The sequence below is a fragment of the Rhynchophorus ferrugineus genome, unplaced genomic scaffold, assembly GCF_030347505.1.
Source record: "Rhynchophorus ferrugineus isolate W39M unplaced genomic scaffold, kcgeb_rfMv2 rfM9, whole genome shotgun sequence".
Lineage (NCBI taxonomy): Eukaryota > Metazoa > Arthropoda > Insecta > Coleoptera > Curculionidae > Rhynchophorus > Rhynchophorus ferrugineus.
In genome coordinates this window covers 40,589,071-40,611,620 of record NW_027472588.1, presented here as the reverse complement: position 1 = coordinate 40,611,620, position 22,550 = coordinate 40,589,071, and the positions used below count along the sequence as shown (strand labels likewise).

Here is a 22,550-nt window from a genome sequence, read left to right as displayed (position 1 = left end):
GGCTGGAGTTCAACAGGACAGTGTCTTAGTACTGCTGATATTCCAACAACGAAAGAAACAGTACTTGGAACCTTCGCCGACGACAGATTTATTATAGCCAAAAATGTATCTTTGTCTAAGTCTGTAGAAAAAGTACAAGTAGCAAAGTAGCAAGTAGCTCCAAATTTGTACATGTTAATTTTGCGTTGTCGAAATGACGAAAACCTATTAATATTACTTGACGAATACTCAATTCTTCAAGCAGAATTAGCCAAATAACTCGGGATATATCTCGATGGTAGGTTATATTTGAAACATCATGTTAGACCAAAATCATAGCAGATTAGACTCAGAGCGATGGAACTGTACTGGTTATTCAGCAGATACTCTCAACTTGACATAAAATCAAAGAAATCGGTTTGTTAGTCAATCATGTAACCAATTTGGACCTATGGGATGATTAAGACATTAAAGCAACTAGTAAAATAACGCGGCAGATAAAAGTTCTACGATTAATTAACAATGATTGTCGCTACGTAACCAAAGAAGGGTTGCACTAAGAATAGAATAAATAAGCGAAATGATACAAAATTTTGCCGTGAAACATGAAACAAGGTTGCTAAAGCATGGCAACGTGGAAACACTACAGCTACTGGACAACACAAAGGAAATCAAAGAATTGAGGCGAAACAAACCGCACGAACTTGTTTAGTGTAACAAGTCAACTGAAAAGTCCTCGGCATGACACAGAGATGGCGTTAGCCCTAACTTTCAAAAGGTGCGTGTATAAATTTGACAGCTGTCGGATCGTTAGTTTGTGAATTAAAACATTTTGAGTGAAGTAACTTTTGTTGTTGTGGAAAAAATGGATAAAAAGGAATTTCGCATGTTGATAAAATATTGCTTTTTGAAGGGAAAAATACAGTTGAAGCAAAACTTGACTTGATGCCGAGTTTCTGGACACTGCCCCGGAAAATCGACCATCAAGGATTGGTATGCTAAGTCTAGACGTGGTAAAATGAGCACCAATGACTGTGAACGCAGTAGACGCCCAAAAGAGGTTCTTACCGAAGAAAACTTTTACGAAATCCACAAAATGGTTTTAAAGGACCGTAGTTTGAAATTGAATGAAATAGCAGACACTATAAAAATATTAATTGAACGTGTACATCATATTATTAGCGAATATTTGGGTATGAGAAAGCTCTGTGCAGGGTTGGTGCCGCGCGAGCTCACTTTTGATCAAAAACAACGAGGAGTTGATGATTCGGAGCAGTGTTTGAAAAAGATCAAACGTAATAAATCCGACTTTTTGCGTCGATATGTGAAAATGGATGAAATATGGCTCCATCATTTCACTCCAATGTCCAATCGGCAGTCATCCGAGTTGTACACGATGAACCCGCTCCAAAGGTTGGGAAAACGCAACAGCCGGCTGGCAAGGCTATAGCGTTTGTATTGTGGGATGCGCATGGAATAATTTTGATTGATTATCTTGAAAAAGGTACTATTATTTAGCGTTATTGGACCGTTTGATGGACGAAATCGCCGAAAAACGGCCACATTTGAAAAAGGAAAGTGCTGCTTTACCAAGACAATGCACCGTGTCACAAGTCAGTGAAAACGATGGCAAAAATCCATGAATTGGGTTTCGAATTGCTTCCTCATCCACCGTATTCTCCAGATCTGGCCCCCAGCGACTATTTCCTGTTCTCAGATCTCAAAAGGATGCTCGCTGGGAAGAAATTATCGCCGAATGAAGAGGTGATTTTGAAGGGAATTATGTTGAATAAAAAAAAATAATTTTGTCAAAAAAATGTGTTTTACTATGGTAGGCCGGAGACTTTTCAATTGACCTGTTGTGAGTGTTCTTAAATTTAGCTTAAATAGTTTACTGATGCATATTGATGTATTAATGCCGTCCTCGTACTTCTAATGTGTTAATACAAGTAATACAAAACAGTAATAATGAATTATTTTATACATTAGATTGTGCTAAGTATATCTAATGTAAGATGAATTTAATAAAAAATATATTTAAAAACTTAATTATTATCCATATTCTTACGAAAATAAAAAGTTAGTCTCAATTCTGTCGAGAACAATCCGAACTATCTCGAACCGGAGGAAGAGCGGCCGCGAAATACGCCGAGATTTTTTAATAAAAATATGCCCCAGAATCGCCGTACGTAAACAATCCAGACATTTTCATAAGCGGAGATTTTTCCCGGGCGTATCTGCCCCGGAATGTCGGGAATTCCCGACCGACCGTTGGAATCCCTTAACGAACTAATTTAATTTTTGTGATATTGCATTCCGCTGCAAGCCCTCGAATATTTTCCTTGCTGCGGCGTTTATATCTTTCTGAGGCATCGACGCGTCCCCGTCCGCCACCCTCCTCTGCCCCCCAGCCCCTCACTGCGCCCACGAAAAGCCGACCGAAACCGAAGAAGAAACGCTCCCAAAATGCCGGGAATTTTTACGGACTATGAAAGGTGATATCGCGAAATTAGCCTCTCACTAAACGATCATGTGGTGAATGATTGCAATTGGTGCGTTCTTAACGTCGAGATTTAAATGTACAGTCTATTCAAAGTCTTTTTAGTAAGGCGTCGTGGATATTTGTGATGTCAAAACATTGCAATGTTGCCGCATCAACAATTGAACACAAATGTTATCAAATATAACTTATTTTAACATTATAGTACATCTATTACATATATTATAGAAACAACATATATGTACTTCATTATGTATCTATTTATGTATTTTATCAATAACATTTAAAACTAATCAACGTAAAAAATATATACAAAACATATTTATAGCAATATATCTACGAACATTGAAAGTGCATTGAAACAATTAGAGAAAATAACTAGTCCTTGAACAACTAGTTATTTCCTATCCTACTGAACATAAGAATTATTAAATAATCCCTGACTTTGCAAATGATTAGCTAATAAGTTATAAAATTCCACTTGACTGTCTTCCTTCATATACAATATCTTGGAAAATATCTTTTCCACACTAAAGCTCCTCACAAAGCTCGTAATATAAACATTGACGAAAGTGGACATCAAGTATTGGCAATCGAATCTGTCCATCACACCCCCATGGCCAGGGATAGAATCTCCAAAGTCTTTCATTTTAAATGCTCTTTTAAAACCGGAAGCACAAAATCCACCAAAAGGTGCTATAAGAGAGGCAAACAGTGACAATATTTGTGCGTGGACTAGAAAAGGATAGAGATTAATAGAGAATAGTTTCAGATCCAAGGTGGTTGGTTGAAATAGAGGTCCCGGAGAACATTTAGTGGTCATTTGTACATCATCTCCTACTGCGATGAATTTTGTAGGGCAAACCAAATGTTCTACATGACAAAATAAGTAAGCCAGAAACGTCCCTAAGACAACAGTACTGGCCACACCACCCATAAATCCTTCCAGAGTTTTTTTCGGTGATACTTCAATCAGGGGGGTCTTTCCATATATTTTACCAAATATATACGAGAAGATATCGTTCAAAAAGACCAGTGTTATAGGCATGACTAACCAAATCAGGCCCTCAAACATATTCTGTACCACCATATAACTCTGGAGCACGATGATAATACCTAGAAAATGAATCCAAGCCAACAGAGTGAATTGTTCTCGAATCAACTTTCTCCTCAGCAAATTCACAAACCAAACCAGGCCTATCATGTAGAGACAAAACGACAAGAACCGATGGTAGAGGAAGAATATCTCTAGTACCCGATACTTCTTTATATAGGTCTCTAAATATTGAGCGAAAGCCTCGCCCGAGAAGAAATAGTTTAATACAAAGACAAAGTACCAGTTTAGAGTTCGGAATAAGGGTATTTCCGGTAGTTTCTTGTAGTTGTAGGCAATTGTGATGATTTCGTGGAAACATTGAACTTGAATCAGGAGCGTCATGAAGAGTAAAGCGGGAACCCCGATGTAGGTGACCCCAATGAAACCTACTATGAGAACAGTGGCTGTTATAGATCTCTGGACCCAGTTCTTCTTGATGGTTGTTTCTAAATGTTCGGTGTCCACCATTATGACTGAAACAAGTAAACATCTATGATAATATTGTGGAAATAATCATTTGGTGAAAAAGTTTTTGCATACTGAATCATATATTTTTAAAATGATTTACTATATTAATTCAAATACATCTTCACATATCACACATGTAAAATTATATTTCAGCTGCCTTTAGAAACACATGAATGCCAAAACATATTCCAAGGCATGAAATGATATGAAGATGTCTTGAAGAAATTTATGTGGAAATACTTAAATCAAGAATAATTTACATCAGTCGATGTCAAAGAATCGATAGTGATGATAAAACGCCATTGCTAATTATGGTCAATTCTCTAAATAAAATATAGTATTGAAATTTATCTAAATAAAGCTTTAAAGTTTTCAAAGTCTCTCAAAACTAATTTGTACACCTTTATATATATGCAACAATGATACAGTGAAGATGGACAGTTGAATATGATTGATAGTTTTCTTTTTAAGTCTCCCTATCTACATATATTTAATCTTATTAGATTGATTGCTTTGATAATATGCGATGTTCAATTACATGTCACTTAAAATATATTCTTTAATTAGCGGTATTAGTTATAAGGTAGATAGATGATTATAAAGTTGTTTTAATAAAAATCATTTTCAGATAGATCATATACCCACAGAATATTAGTTATATTAAGTCAATAATACTGCTTAAGAATGAGAACTTACTTTAATCAATCAAAAAATTGTTCTTATAGGTCATACTATTCATTCATTTATACATATTTTGATTAATAAAATGTTTTCAAGAGCTGCTAGGCTATTGTTAGATATACGTCTATTGCTGAATGATCTTCTACATCTTAAGGTTGTACCAAACACCAAAAATCTACTTTTAAAATTCGTCAAGAATCTGTAGAAATAGATATCGTTTACCATTTTCACCAGATGGAACGGTGTAACTTATTTTTCAATTTACTTGCTTCAATTGTCTTTATGATGGATTGCAAACTGAGTTTTTAATTTAACAATTATTACACTTCTAAGGATTTTTTTATAACAGAACAACAAAATTCACAAATGGTCTAGAGACTGGAAAACACAGTTTAACAGATCTAAATTAGATCATATCAATTTTATGCTGTGGCGAATAGACGGAATAATCACTAAAACCAAATGATCAAACTACACGTTAAATATCCAGTATATTCGCTATATTTAGCTCTCTCTGACTTTCAGCTCTTTTCATCCCTCATGTCATGAATTATTTCATGGAAAACGTGAAAGAAGAAAATAAAGTTTTTGCCTAAATACTATATTATATGATTGAACAACTTATAATATAATAAAACGAACTTTAAATTAGTATTATAGAATATGAATTTTATAATTAATAGGTGACTATTTTTTATTTAATTACCAACATACAAACATATCTTTTAACATTAATTTAATATAAAGGCGCAAAAAAACAAAATAATCAAAACGTGACTTAATAATAATCTAAACTAATTAAACTAATACTGTTTCAGCCCACTCAATCATCAGTCTACATTGAACTTAATTAATTTTGTTAGATCTCTAGAGCTAGCTACTAATCTTTTTATTTATAGAACACAAAAAAATTGGTTTCAGTAATTTATATATAAATCAACATTAATAAAAATGTTGTGTTGGAATAACCATTGTGCCAGAGTAGAGAATATTGTCCTTATTTATTTTTCTTATAATTTTATGAAATGAAGAAATATACCAGTAAAATACTAAGAGCGAAGTAAATGTTACTATAAAAATTATAAAATCGGATATAAATTAGTATAGGAGATCATCAAACAAAAAATATTAATTTTTTATCATTTTTATTACAGAATCTTTTTTGTCTTATCTTATCTTAGTATTTTATGAAAATCAGTTTTTTAATAAAAATTACGAAATCACAAAACTCGATACTCATCACTAAACGAACATTGTTCTTGAAAGTGTGATTATACTATTGAAAGATGATCAGAATTTTCGTAATCAACTATAAGGATTTACTCACTCTGTCACTTTCACTCATAATAATCAGTCAATAAGTTAACATGTCACATAATGACCTTTAATTATTTCATTACTTCTACAAATGATCTTGGTAAACTAATAAGTGTTATAATAAATATCCATTCTTCAGAAGTCAGTAGGCGCTACTAGAATTAAATCCATATGTTTCCTAGATTTAACAGCTGTCGGATCATTAGTTTGTGAATTACAGCATCTTGTGTGAAACAACTTTGGTTATTGTGAAAAAAATTGATAAAAAGAAATTTCGCATGTTGATAAAATATTGCTTTTTGAAGGTAAAAATGGAGCTGAAGCAAAAACTTGGCTTGATGCCGAGTTTCCGGACACTGCCCCAGGAAAATCAACCATCAAGGATTGGTATGCTAAATTTAGAAGTGGTGAAATGAGCACCAAATACGGTGAACGCGGTGGACGCCCAAAAGAAGTTGTTACCAGCGAAAACATTTAAAAAATCCACAAAATGATTTTGAATGATCGTAAACCGAATTGGAATGAAATAGCAGACACTCTAAAGATATCAATTAAACGTGTACATCATATCATTCACGAATATTTGATATATGACAATGGAAGAAACATGGCTCCATCATTTCACCCCGAACTCCAATCTACAGTCATCCAAGTGGATTGCATACGATAAACCCTCTCCAAGCAAAATGAAACATAGCATTATAGCGCCTGTATTTTGAGATGCTCATAGAATTATTTACATTGACTACCTTGAAAAAGGAAGGAGCATAATCAGCGACAAGGACCGTTTGAAGGACGAAATCGCCGAAAAACGGCCGCATTGAATAAAAGAAAGTACTGCTTCACCAAGACTATGCTGACAAACGATGGCAAAAATCCATGAATTGGGATTCGAATTGCGTCCTCATCCACTGTATTCCCCAGATCTGGCCCACAGCGACTATATCCTGTTCACCGATCTCAAAATAATGCTCGTTGCGAAGACATTTTCGTCGAATGAAGAGGTGATCGCCGAAATTGAGGCGTATTTTGAAGCAAAGGACAAATAGTACTATAAAAATAGTATCGAAAATTTGGAGGGTCGCTATAACTACTGTATCACCCTTGAAGGGAATTATGTTGAGCAAAAAAACTAATTTTGCCAAAAAATTTCTTTTACTATGGTAGGCCAAGGATTTTTCAATTAACTTGTTATTATTTGTAAAGGCCTAAGGATTTCTTGCCTAGTAAGATATACTCTAGCATATAAAAGGTGATGTTCCATCTGATAGTTCGTTCTTGACGAATATGAAAATTAATGCTCAGATGAAAGCCTCATTTATGTTACTAGTACATGGAAAGCGCGTTAAATTCGACTACCTCGTAGAATAAAACATATATATCTGCTGGAAAACTTTAGCACACTACACATTATTACAACTCTCTAAAGAAAACTACAGTAATATGGTACTAAGAAAACTACAGTTCTACTCAATCAGTTGATTCTTTTAGTAGATCAAACATGGGTCTTCGTAAATCTTTTTCTTACTACAGCAAGGGAATTATATATTGTATAATGGAAATTGTATAATAAAATGTAACAACAAAATTGCTTGATACGTAATGTTAAAGCAGATTGATTTAAATTCAAGTTGGTTTTGAAAATATTATATAAAATACTTAAGACTTTATCACATTCAATTAAGCATATATTCTATTAACGTTATATTGAGACATTTTTTAAATAATTAACCGATTATTATTTAAATCTAACAATTATTATTAATTAATCAACACTGTAACATACCTGCATCTATTTCTTGAAATAACACCGAAGAAGTTACAGACGACGCTATTTAATTGACACCAAACGTCACATAATATTTGACAATATCAACGCTGTAATTTTACAGGAAAGAATGCAACAAAATAAAAAAAAGGTTATCTTTAGATACTTCCAAAATAAATTAATTCTATCCTCGGTTTTGAACGAAATTTCTCTCACAGATAACGATTAAGATATCTTATCAGAAGGTAAACGAAACCAAAACCTGTCTATGTAACAAAACAATTTCGTCTCGTCTCTACAATCCAGAATTCACCGATGTATGTGTACGGTTTCGACATACTAACACGTATTCGGTAGACTTTAACTAAACGAAAACGATAAACAAACTTTAAATGCTATTAAATGGATAATATAGCTCGCCTGGTGACACAGCTGAGTGCTTTTAACAATTAGATAATTTAGTTTCTTGAAACTTTTAATGAAAGTGTTTCGGACGACTATATGATTATGAATTATTTTAGAAATACTAATTGGATATCATAAATTACAGACAAATTTGCCATCTGCTACGGATAAAATTAAATATTTATTTAGAAACAATCTTTTACAGTTATGAAAAAAAAATCATATTCTCTAGTGATATTTATCTAATGAAGCCATATTAATATTCCAGGTATCACTATAACGTGGTGTAGCGAAGCCAAACTGACTGCACTTTGAATATTGGGATTTTCACAAAGAAATCTAAGATCAGCATGATTCAAAGTTACTAAAACGAACTTCTTCGTAGCCTTTAATGTTGAAAATGAGAACATCTACAATGATCTAAGGCTATCAGCAGTCAGCGAAGAAGGAAAAGGTTTGCAAAAAGCACCAAAAGAAAAAATGTAAGTATAAAAACGTCAATAAAAGTACCACCACTGCTGACAAAAACACTTTGAACTAATACAGTAAAATTATGGATGAGTGAGTGAAATCACTGGAAATACATACATCAAATTCTAATTAGTTTAAGTTTAAGTCTGAAATCTTTAAGAACAATATAAAAAAAATACTAGATCCAACATGACATGAATTTTGGCTACAATACTTCACAATTTTTGAAAAGAAAGTCATTTTTAGGTTCTCTGAGATCTATTCAGACATAAAATCGATATTTACAACCTCAAACAATCCATTCTTCGATTAATCAAGCTCAGGTCACCATCCAGAGAAAGAAAGGAAAGAAAACAATTGTACCTATTTTTCTCTCCACAAAAACCTTCCTGGTACTGCATTAGTTATTCATATTTGCTTGTATAGAACATATATATATAGAAATAAAATCAAGACGACTAAAATTATGATTCTGATATTCATCATCAAAGATATATAAAACTTAAATTAAACCTTAAAATGGAAATAATATGGAAAACAATCCAGGGAACCATGATTTGAGAGATTTTTTTATCAGGATATTCCATTATTGTAAGTTATTCCATACAGCTCACCTACATGTACTTGGAATTGGTTCTTCGAAAATTAAAATATAAAAAGTTTTTTGGGCATGTTGCTCGACAACAAGTTGAACTTACCAAATTTTCAGGCAAAAAGCTAACATTGATGAAGCAATTTGTAAAATCACTTCCGAAAAACGGAGATGCTTCAAGTAAATACTTTCAAAATTTCCTGGGTACTCAGAATCAAAGGAGAGTCAATGCAAAACAAAACAAAGTGGACAGAGGTCATAGAGAAAGTTTTAGACAATCATAGGGACCCTAAACATAAACAAATCATCAAAAGAATGCTAAAAATATTTCAAGCTTTATTACTTTATTACTTATTTTCCGGAAACTTTAGGCCATGTTGTTGATGAGCAAAGTGAACGATTTCACCAGGACAATAAAGAGATAAAGAAAATATGCTAGTGAATGTATATTAGGTTAAAAACGTGTATACATATCATCTGGACTGGACCTACAGTTTAACGTTGGCTCCGAACCACGGTTTTCGGCTTTAAGCCTACCGATAGGCGAGTGACCATCTTAGAAATCATCCCAGAAGACATCCGGTCTTATCCAGCCTGGTTACTAGCGTGACTGGGACCATTTTCCTTGTTGGATTTTACACTCTTGCCTAGGACAATCACAAACATAAATTTACGAATATACCCCAGCAGGATTCGAACCCGCGGCTATTGCAATAGTAGGAGGACCGTCCTGTCGCCTTTACCACTGCGCCACCAAGCCGGCTTTAGTAATGTTTTAACGCACACACTTTCAGTTTTATTATCGTTTTAAATGTAAAATACAGGTATTTGTCTTCTGAGTTAAAATTGCCTGCCCGCATATTGCGATACAACGTTGCCTGTAGTTGATTTACGTATAACAGAAATGACGAATAATCTACCTTATAATATTTGGAGCTAGATTTTCATTGACTACCTTGAAAAAGTTGATCGATACACGACATTAACCTAAAGATATTGTTAGATATAGTAGATCGTTGTTGTTTAACAAATTCGCGCGTACCGCTTCATCTTCAGTTATTCCGTTGTTTTTTTTTTCTCTTGTCGATGTCTAACCCCACCCCGACCCCACTCTTTTTCGAATATCCGCCCAAATTATCACCCCGCCCCCTACGTTCCCCGTGTCTCGTCATTATTGACATCCACTCAGGTATGCCAACATTGTAATTTTTGTTGCCACGAAGTTATTATGAAAGGCACAAAAAGAGATCTGAATGGAATCTTCAGCTTGAATACCTGCGAGATTCATGTGTGTGGTTTTATCCTACACAGGATCGGACTCGGCTGTTAAATTACGTTTCTAGAACTTCGTATATATTACAGCAACGTTTAGTTCCTTAACGATTTAGTAAAAAAGGTTTAAACACCATTTATTTTAAAAAAATTGATCTATGATATAACATACACCATAAATCGTCAATAACAGGTTAGATGAAAGGTCCCCGGCCTACCATAGAAAGACACCTTTTTTTGGCAAAATTAGTTTTTTTTATTCAACATAATTCCCTTCAAAGGTGACACACTGATATAGCAACCTTCCAACTTTTCGATACCATTAATGTAGTACGATTTGTCCTTTGTTTCACAATAGGCCCCAGTTTCGACAATCACCTCTTCAATCGACGAAAATTTATTCCCAGCGAGATATTCTTTTAAGATCTGAAAACGGGTAATAGTCGGTGGAGGCCGGTGGACGAGGAAACAATTCGAAGCCCAACTCATGGATTTTTGCCATAGTTTTCACTGACTTGTGATCCGGTGCATTGTCTTGGTGAAGCAGCAGTTTCTTTCTCTTCACATCCGGCCGTTTTTCCGGTGATTTTGTCCTTGAAACGGTCCAATAACGCTATATAATAGTCGCTATTGATGATCCTTTCTTTTTCAAGGTAGTCAATGAAAATTATTCCATGTGCATGACAAAATACAGATGCCATAACCTTGCCAGCCGACTGTTGCGTTTTCCCACGTTTTGAAACGGGTTCATCGTATGCAGTCCACTCGGATGACTGTCGATTGAACTTCGGAGTGAAATGATGGAGCCATGTCCATCCATTGTCACATATCGACGCAAAAACTCGGGTTTATTACGTTCGATCATCTTCAAACACTGCTCTGACTCATCAACTCGTCGTTGTTTTCGGTCAAAAGTGAGCTCGCGCGGCACCCACTTCGCACTGACCTTTCTCATACCCAAATATTCGTGAATTATATTATGTGCACGTTCAGTTGATATCTCTACACTATCTGCTATTTTATTCAATTTCAAATTACGGTCTTTCATAATTATTTTGTCGACTTTTTTAATGTTTAATATATATGTTTAAAAATATTTACATATTGTATAAATACAGTTTTTTCAAGTAGCAAGTAATTAGAGAAATTATATCCGTTCAAATCAAGTGCGGTGAACGTTTCAGTAGTCTGGTAGAATTTTTCGACGGTATTACACTAATAGATATGACCTACTCGGATGTGTTAGCTAATAAAATTTATGTTTACCTATTAAATTGATTTGTTTTTAAGCAAGGGTGTGTCAAGTACGAAACAACAACGTCTCACTGTCGAAGTATTAATTTTTATTATTTTTTTTACGAAATTTTAATTTTGGCTATTTCGGTATAAGTACTAAAGTTAATCAGGGAAAACAATATTGTAGTTTATCTATATAAACAAAAATGAATCGACGAAAGGTTAAGTAAGTGCATAACGTCCGAAAGACTATACCATGTTGGATAATTCATTTTTTGTTGTGTTCTTTATCACCAGAAAAAAAGTTTAAAAATAGTACACGGAAAATTTAAATTACATTTAAAATAAAAAATACACTTGCTGCAAAAACTTGGCTTGATGCCGAGTTTCCGGACACTGCCCCAGGAAAATCACCATTAAGGATTGATATGCTAAGTTTAGACGTGGTGAAATGAGCACCGAAGACGGTGAGACGCCCAAAAGGGGTTGTTATCGACGAAAACATTTAAAAAATCCACAAAATGATTTTGAATGACCGTAAATTAAAATTGAATGAAATACCAGACAGTCTAAAGACATCAACTGAATGTGTACATCATATCATTCATGAATATTTGGATATGAGAAAGCTCTGTGTAAAGCGGGTGCCGCGCGAGCTCACTTTTAACCAAAAACACAGAGTTGATGATTTGGAGCAGTGTTTGAAGATGATCAAGCGAAATAAACTAGAGTTTTTGCACCGATATGTGACAATGGATGAAACATGGCTCCATTTCAATCCGAAGTCCAATCGACAGTCATCCGAGTGGACTGCACACGATGAACACGCTCCAAAGTGTGGGAAAACGTAACAGTCGGCTGGCAAGGTTATGGCTTCTGTATTTTGGGATGCGCAAGGAATAATTTTCATTGACTACCTTGAAAAAAGATGGACCATTAAAAGCGACTATTATATAGCGTTATTGAACCGTTTGAAGGACAAAATCGCCGAAAAACGGCCGCATTTCAAGCAAAAGAAAGTGCTGCTTTACCAAGATAATTCAACGTGTCACAAATCAGTGAAAACGATGGAAAGAATCCATGAATTGGGCCTTGAATCGCTTCCTCAACTACCGTACTCTCCAGATCTAGCCCCCAGCGACTATTTCTTATCCTCTGGTCTGATAAGAATGCTCGCTGAGAAAAAATGCTCGTAGAATGAAGAGGTGATCGCCGAAACTGAGGCCTATTTTGAAGCAAAAGACAAATCGTACTACAAAAATGGTATTGAAAAGTTGGAGGTTCGCTATAATCAGTGTATCACCCTTGAAGGGAACTATGTTGAATAAAATAAACTAATTTTGTCAAAAAATGTGTTTTACTATGGTAGGCCGGGGACTTTTCAATTCACCTATTAGAATAACGCTAAGTCGGAATGAATTTTGACGCAAAACTTCGCTGGAAGGAACATTTAAGAAAAAGGTAATTGGAGTTCAAATATAGGAAAATATATTGGTTAATTCGAAGAAAATCATAATCATCAATGCTTAATAAATTGCTATTGTACAAGCAAGTATTGAAACCTATATCGACATACGGAATTCAATTATTCAGTATTCAATAATCAATTCAAATACTATATAGTTTGTTTTCTTTTTAAGTCCTGAGAATTACTACAGGTGTTACAGATACTACAAGACTAATTACTTACACTGAAACCTTCAGATACCGACTGTCACTCAGCAAAACGAGAGAATTGCAAGAAAAGATGAGAACAGACTCCTTGGTCATGCCAAAATCCAACTAATACAACAAAAGAATCAAACCCTTTTATATTATGTAGTGTAGCGTAATTATGAACGTTTAATAGAAAAAAAAAATATATATATATATATAAACATAATTTTACCGAAGACTAAGTTTGAGCTAATGGGTCTTCCTAAATATACATCTAGATTCCAGTTATAATAAAGACAAATTGTAGGTTAGTCGACAACAACTAGTAATACTGTAATAAATATATAATAAATATATGCTTTTAATTTCAATAAAAGTTATCAAAATATTCGAATTTATTTCTTCGTTGGGCAGTGTCGAATTTAAACTCACAATTGCATCAGAACTGCTAACAATGACCAATCGATACCCCACGCAGTCTCGTATTGGTAACCCGAGATAATTAGATATAAAAAAGTACCTCGATACTTTTTACCTTCCTGTTTTAATTTGTAAATACTTCTGCTAATAGTAGAAGTCACCAACGACACAAAAAAAGGTTGGAGGGGGTTGGGGAACTGAGGGGGAACAGAGCTCCGTACCCAGTTAGAAACAGGTCGTGGCAAAGCAAAAAACCAACGAGAGCGTTTCGACTACAACTAGACATTTTGAATCCTCGAAGCAAACTGGCCAATAATAATTAATTAGCCATTATCAATTTGTCAGCAAAAACGCTTTACCAATTAGCCGCATGTGTTGTCGATACCCGTGGCAACGTGCTTAATTTTTAATTAACCGTCGAAGAGCGCAAAAACCATACGGAACGGTCGGTTTTGGTGATGAACATTAAGTCAAGAGTTAAATTAAGATACAGGGTGGATGTTTTCAACAATATCCGCGGGATAAAAAGAGTCCGATAACGAAAAACTACGCAATTAGCTCGTGGAATAGTCTCCTAACTGATGTATGAACGGATATAGACGCGTAAGAAAGAAACAAGAATGTTAATTGTCTTTTAGTTTAACCGAGTTCTGTACGAATCGATCACTAAACGAAATAAATTCGAAATTATATCAAAAACCTTTAGGAGTTTGGAAAAGTTTTGGATCCAATATTGGTTTGGAAGAAACAAGCTTTAAAACTAGTTTTATTAGGAATCTGCTTGTAAGTCAAAATGGTTTATTAAAAATTATTATAAAAAGCAACCTTGATGCAAAGCTTCGCTGGAAGGAACCTGTAACAAAGAAAAAACTGGAAAGAACAATATATTGGTCAAATTCTAAAATATCCAAGTCTCATCTAAATACATAAATTGAAATAATAAGTCTTCCTTCATTTTATTGTATACTTTTAAAGATTGTATTCTTTTAAAAGCAATATCCGGAAGTTCCATTCGAGCTCTTCGATATCTGTCACATCAACAATTTCCTTTGCAATCACTACATAGTATAAAACAAAGTCGCCTTTTCTGTCCCTATATCCCTATGTGCGCTTAAATCTTTAAAACTACGCAACGGATTTTGATGCGGTTTTTTTCAACAGATAGAGTGATTCAAGAGGAAGGTTTATATGTATAATACATGCATAATATACTAAGGCAACATTGCTAATTTTAGAGGTTTCTAACGTGATGTCGTAAATTAACCTATTTTTTAGGCTTATTTAGCAATTAGCAAAAACGCTGCCTAACCCTACGAGTTAGATCAAATTAATGTACTACAGTATTGTACACCATAAAAAGGTCTACAAAAAAGTCCGCGATGGTATATATTTATCCTTTAGGGATAACCCACATTAACCATTTTTATTGTTTACTTTTTACGTGAGAAAATGGCTTATTTACGAAGCTATTTTAAGCAATACGGCATTAATTCTTATCGAATTAAGTACCTTAAATACAGTGTGCAATTAATATAGATCAATATGGTTCCTTACAGCATGTAAATTAAACAAATATTTTCGGAGATATTACAAATTTAAAATTTGCGTTTAAAAATGTGTAATGTAATAAAAATTGTATGAATTTAGATATTTCAAAGATAGCAGGAAATCTTCATAGTAATTATAGGGGAAGAGGAATTGTTTTACTCCAAATTTAATGCGTGCAGGCCAAGGGCAGTAATGAATGAACCAAAAATACTGGATCGATTTTAATCATGTTTTCATTGAGTGACATAGGCATATATATTTTATGCCCGTGCAAAGTCGGAGCGGGCCGCTATGTTTTTATATACAACGTTCATATTTTTTCTGTAGTGTATTTAATTTAGTATCAGCATTGCACCCGTGCGAAGCCGGGGCGGGTCGCTAGTAATTGTAATAAATTATGTTTGTATTGAAAAACTAATCACTGTTTTTATACCTTTCGTATATTTAATCTCTAACAGAGCTAACTTAACAAGCTAATCTTAATTATATTTTTAATTTTTTGAGATATTTCAGTGACCGTGTCCTTACTAATATTCAGTGTTATTATATTCTCTGACTAATTTTATTGACATATGATTAGATACACAATCTGTTCTGTCCGGTTTCGGAATTTTCAACCAAAGTAATAATAAGCAGCGGTTTGAAGTTCATCGAGTCCAGCAAAGCTTTAAAATAACGTTTGCCGGTTTATAACCTCTTATAACCACTGTTTTGAGGAATTTTGCATACGTGTGACAACTGAACGACTTTGGCAGGCCAGTTCCGTCACATATTCGTACTTATCAGACAGTATTGTCTCTTTTTAACTAGATTAAAACGAAAAGGAAAATATTGTCTGATTCTAAAGTGAATTTACAATACATAATTAAACATCTTGATGACATATGTACAAAATAACTTTGTATAGACATAGAAAAGTAATTCAGCTAACAGTCCCACTAAAACCATCACAATATTATGACAACGAGGAAACCGACACGAAGAGAAAAAACAAAAAACAATCGATCAACAATTCGTCATTCGCCAACGCCGACTCAAAAGCGACGATTTAATTATTTTGACAGATCAAGTTAACCATGATCGATCACTATCGCATTGTTCCTCGTCCCATCGGACTTGCTACACGGTGCCTCGTCGCACACAACGGCGATTTTCGCACCAAACAGCGTCCTAATCGAACGGGGAACCCGACCGGACGAAAAGGAAAAATAACAACTAGATCTGAAGAACCCCATTCGAGACGGGTATAATATCTGATCAAGTAACGCAGCTGAAAGTCGTTCTCGTTATTTATCACGGAAATCGAGTTGAAAACCGTAAAAATCCACATCCAGCATAAAGGAGCTTTTGGACCATGTCTGAAAGGTTCCGCGCCGTACAATACCTCTCTCACTCTTGATATAATAAAGATAAACACAAAGCGCACAAAAAGCACAAAGAGAAGACGAAAAGACGCGATACGTTATGTGGAGCGTCTTAATTTTCTAAGGTCGTGTGGGATTCTTATTTCGACATTAAGATATTCATAAATTACGAGATTGGTTCTGAGCGAGTTTGTTGAAAATATGTGAAATGAATATGATTAAGAATGACAATGGATGGTGATGGAATTTAAAGTAGAGTCTATCCAAAGAAGTTCGGTACATATGTCATCTAAAATAGACAGTGGCGTCAAAACGTCGCAATTTTGCCGTATCAACTCTGAGTTTTAGTTCAGTTCAGTTCAATTAAATACACAGTTCTAATAGTTTGTATGTTAGGATTGTGTTTTCATACTCTCTAAACGGAAACAACTAGGACTAAAATTATATCAAATGTATTGGCTCATTGGGCGCAAATCCAAGTTATCATTAGATAACAAGGTATTGCTGTATGAGTCTATACTCAAGCCCATTTGGACATATGGAATTCAACTATGGGGTACCGCTAGCAAATCTAATATATCCATCATTCAACGGTTCCAAAATAAGGTGTTGCGTGCCATTGTTGATGCTCCGTACTATATTTCAAATAAAGTGATACAACGCGATATTCCTCTAGAACCTATAACGAGTGTGATCCAACGTGTTTGTGTGAAGTACTTCGAAAGAGTGTCAGTGCATCCCAATGTACTCGCTAATCAGCTAAATATGCGACGTGATAGTGAAGTGCGTAGACTAAAACGTTTAACACCACCTGATCTGATTACTGGACATATGTAGAGTTTAGAATAAGCATTAGAATAAGACTAATTAATTAAGATAATATTTTATACAGAAGATTGCTTAATGAAGTGATTTTCTACGTGCCATGTATATATAATATAGACATAAGAAATACTTATTGCCAATAGGGCAGATTGTGGACTCACGAAGAGTAATAAAAAAAAGGATTGTGTTTTTATATTTACATTGAACTTTTTTCCATACCACCTATGAGTTACAGTTCTAAGCGCGTTTTTTATGTAGTTGTATCCTCTGGAGGTTCAATCCAGCTAATTAACCGTTGTGTATCGTAGTAATATTTTAGGAGCATATTTACCTTTTACGCTTAGTTCTTGTGACCTTCGGTACAGTGTTTCCTTATTAAAACATTTTGATATCACTGTATTTCTCTTTAGTTTGTTCTGTTAATACCTGTATACATCTTTGTTGATAAAACTAGATTTAACCACTGCATTCTCCTTAGTGCATTTGCCATATTAGCAAAATAGTTACTATTCTTTATCTCCTAACTCATTTTAATCAAATACTCACGTATATTCTGAACAATTACACAGATATCTGTGCACATAAACCTTTTACACTCTACAATAATATTTCGTACAACTATCAAATATTAATTATATACTCACCTTTACTTTCGAAAGATTAATTCAAGTGAAAAATTAACCTGTTAATTTCCAATCTATCTAACATTTTTTTACTATCATATCGTTTGTCAATTTCTTCTTCAATATATCTGATAACCTGTTTCGAACATGAACTACAATATATTTACAATGAATTACTAAAATGTGTTATGACTAATGAAACTTAATCAATTATTATTCCAACGTATACCTTTGTCCATCAACGTTTGTTGTCAAAACACTATTTTTATTATCATCTTCTCATGAGTGACCATTAGGTTTATTGATTCCATTCTGATATACTCATGTCTCATCTAAATACATAAATTGAAACAATAAGTTTTCCTTCATTTTATTATAAGCTTGTAAAGATTGTATTTTTTTTAAGCAATATCCGGCAGTTCCATTAAGCCACTTCGATACTTTTCAGACTAACAGTATCCTTTGATATAATTGCACTAAAATATGATGGTATTAAAAACTACTCACTGTGCTTATACAAATCTTATATTTAATATCTGTTAGAGCTAACATCAAGTTGATCTCTGTTCCCCATCCGCTTCGTATGAGGACAGTTTTTTTTCCAGTGAATTCAAGATTATATTTTTAATTTTTTGAGGTATTTCAGTGAGCGTGACCATACTAATATTCAGTGCAGTAGCAACACGCTAAAAACATTTTCAATAAAAATTGCAGCAAATTAGTATTTAACAGTAAAAATATTTACCTCTCTTTGTGTCTCCTTTTAACTAGAATAAAATAAGAAGGAAAATGTTGTATGATTCTGAAATGAATTTACAAATTACGGCAGGCTATAAAGTAAGCATCTTGATGACGTATGAACAAAACTTCTTTGGATAGACATTGACCCTACGATTTTTAACTGACAGAGTATATTACCCATAAAAATAGATATACAAGCCAAATTGGTATGTTTGGTTGATTTTTCTTATTTATATGCTAGTCAGTCTGTCCATCAGGTATTGGTATTGTAACTACGGATTTTCCAACTAATGAGAGCACAAAAACTGCGACCCATGCTGAAAAAAATGATGTATTCCCAGTACCCGAAAACTGCTTCCTTCCAACTTCAATACCATCTAAATAAAATAGAGAAATGGTATAAGTAATGGAGAATGAAGGCACACCAAACCAAACTCACTAATGTTATGCCGGTAAAATTATATGACGAGGACATCCCACAAGAGGAACATGCAAAATACTTAAGCCTTTACTTGGATAGTAGGTTAAATTTGCGTAAAGGCATCTAGACTAAGTATCATTAAGCCAATCTAGACATATGCATTCAGCTATGGGGCACAGCAAGCAACAACCCTATAAAAATATTGAAAAGGTTCCACACCAAAGCATTAAGAAATTTGCTCAATATTTCTCAAAGCATGAGCAACAAGTATATCTATCTGGATATCGGTGGTGCGAACAATAACACAGGAAATAATAAGAGGTCAATTGAAAATTCTCCGACCTGATACATAGATGGCGCTACTAGAATTGAACCTATATATTTTTTTAGTTAGCCCTAACCCCTAAAATATGCGTGTATAAATTTGACAGCTGTCGGATCATTAGTTTGTGAATTATAGCTTTTTGAAGGGAAAAATACAGTTGAAGCAAAAACTTGGCTTGATGCCGAGTTTCGGGACACTGTCCCAAGAAATTCAACCATCAAGGATTGGTATGCTAAGTTTAGACGTGGTGAAATGAGTACCGAAGACGGTGAACCCAATCGACGCCCAAAAGAGTTTCTTACCCACGAAAACTTTTAAAAAATCCAGAAAATGATTTTGAATGACCATAAATTGAAATTGAATGAAATAGCAGACACTCTAAAGATATCAACTAAATGTGTACATTATATCATTCCGAATATTTGGGTATGAGAAAGCTCTGTGCAAAGTGGGTGCCGCGGGGCTTACTTTTGACCCATAACAACGACGAGTTAATGATTCGGAGCAGTGTTTGAAGATAATCAAGCGTAACAAACCCGAATTTTTGCGTGGATATGTGAGAATGGATGAAACATGGCTCCATCATTTCACTCCGAAGTCCGATCGACAGTCATCTAAGTCGACTGCACAGGATGAACCAGTTCCAAAGGGCGGGAAAGCGCAACAATCGGCTGGCAAGTTTATGGCGTCCTTATTTTGGGATGCGCATGGAATAATTTTCATTGACTACCTTGAAAAAGGAAGGAACAGCGACTATTACATAGCGTTATTTGAACGTTTGAAGGACGAAATCGCCGAAAAACGGCCGCATTTGGAGAAGAAGAAAGTGCTACTTCAACGAGACAATGCACCATGTCAAAAACCCATGAATTGGGCTTCAAATTGCATCCTCATCCACTGTATTCTCTAGATCTGGTCCCCCGTGACTATTTCCTGTTCTCAGATCTCAAAAGAATGCTCGCTGGGAAGACATTTTCGTCGACTGAGGAGGTGATCTCCGAAACTGAGGCCTATTTTGAAACAAAGGATAAATCGTACTGCAAAAATGGTATCGAAAAGTTGGAGGGTCGCTATAATCAGTGTATCACCCTTGAAAGGAATTATGTTGAATAAATAAAAGTAATTTTTCAAAAAAATTTATTTTACTCTGGTAGGCCAGGGATTTTCCAATTGACCTGTTACGTATAGCATAAAGTAGCAGAGAAGACTTGTGCAACATATAAAGGAGATGACATTGGCACTGAGTTGACAATAATACGAGAGGCTCAAGAGATGCGACATCCCCAGTCTCAACAACTGATTGAAGCTTTTAAAGCGAAATAAATTATCAAAAATTATTCAAAAACCTAATGTTTAATCGTCCCAAAGGTAAAACCATTATTATATCCATCAAAAATACAGTAAAGCGTAGTAAAACATCCAGTCGCGTGTCTGCTTAAGCAATAGATAAATTCAACGTCACACCCGTCCCAATGGCTCGCTAAAGCATTCCGCAATTAAACCTGGAAAACGTCTGAATTCTTTCGCGCCGAAACGATCCCAAAAGTAATATTCATGGCCACGTTTGCCATCTCCGTGAAGTGCTCGATCCTTAACCAGTTCGACGTCGCGTCGACTCCACAAAGCCTTTAATAAGGGTAAGTAGCCGCATAGAGTGGCCGTAAGGGCTCGTACAAAGATGACTAGGCTCAGCCTCCGGGTGACAGAACTTATGTTTAATCAATGTGAAGGTAATTAGAGGATGAATGTGCTTGCTTTGTCGGCGTTTGACGGGAGCCGGGGATAAATAGAGACAGCGATGGAAACTCGGGGTTTATTCTGGACAAATTGGGGGTATTTTTCTTGTATAGTTTCCTTATTCAGAAATGATACGTGTCATATAGTAATTATAGTAATTGTTACAGTTATTTTGGATTGTTCTCTAAGGTAATTAATATCATATTAACTTAAATAATTACAAACAATACTGAAAGAAATTAATTCTAAAAATGCTCCTGGTTTTGACCTAATTACTGAAATAATCTTAAAAGAGCTCTCAAAAAAGTGCAGACAACGTTAAATATTTGGGAATGCATTTCGATCGACGTTTGACATGGAAAAAAACTAACATGGTTTAAACTAAACCAAATCTATTATCTGATAGGGCGTTAATGTAAGCTAACAAGATTTTGCTGTATAAGTCAATGCATACGCCCATTTGGAACTATGGTATTGAATAGTGGAGTACTACTAGCAAATCTATCATAGATATCCTCCAGAGGTTCCAAAATAAAGTGTTGCGAGTCATCGTCGATGCTCCATATTACGTCTCCTACAAATTGATTCAGCGCCATATCTCCATAGAACCCATAACTAGTCTAATTCGGAGTGTTAGTACGAAGTACTCTGAAAGACTATTAGTGCATTCCAATGCACTCGCCAAACAGTTAAATATGCGCGATATCAGTGTAGTGCATAGGCTCAAACGCAAACTACCATACGAACTGATTAATAGGCACATAGAGTGAGATTTAATAATCTCTAGAATAAGTTAGAATAGTCCTTAGAAAAAGTTAGAATAGACTTTAGAATAAATTAGAATAGTACCTAGAATAAGTCTTAGTTTATAAGTTGTATTCATTTAAGTGTTCCTTGTTCTAATGAATGAAGAAATTAAATAGAATTGCAAAGAGAAAAAATTAATAATTTTGCTAGGCTTCATATAATATGGCTAGTATTATAACCATATAGAAAACATTTAAAAAAGAAAAGGAGGTTTGGTAATCAAAATTCAAATAAGTAATTCTTATATTCACTAAATTTAAATCTCCTATTTTTCAGTATAATTCGAAAATATTATTCT

At 34.5% G+C, this 22,550-nt stretch overlaps 1 protein-coding gene across 2 annotated transcripts in view; it reads right to left on the bottom strand.

Annotated features, from left to right (window-relative positions):
* Positions 1 to 2,719: 2,719 nt before the first annotated feature.
* LOC143202996 (phosphatidate cytidylyltransferase, photoreceptor-specific) overlaps positions 2,720 to 22,550 on the bottom strand; it is a 51,240-nt gene continuing 31,409 nt past the window's right edge. The window contains exons 1-2 of one of the 2 annotated variants that reach the window (XM_083059062.1): positions 7,828 to 8,151; positions 2,720 to 4,048 (exon numbers count right to left, since the gene is read on the bottom strand). In XM_083059062.1, coding sequence (XP_082915188.1) covers positions 2,889 to 4,043 — 1,155 coding nt within the window. In that variant the 5' untranslated portion in view covers positions 4,044 to 4,048; positions 7,828 to 8,151 and the 3' untranslated portion in view covers positions 2,720 to 2,888. Of the gene's footprint in view, positions 4,049 to 7,827; positions 8,152 to 22,550 lie in introns of those variants that run through there. The other variant, XM_083059063.1, reaches the window with a different exon arrangement.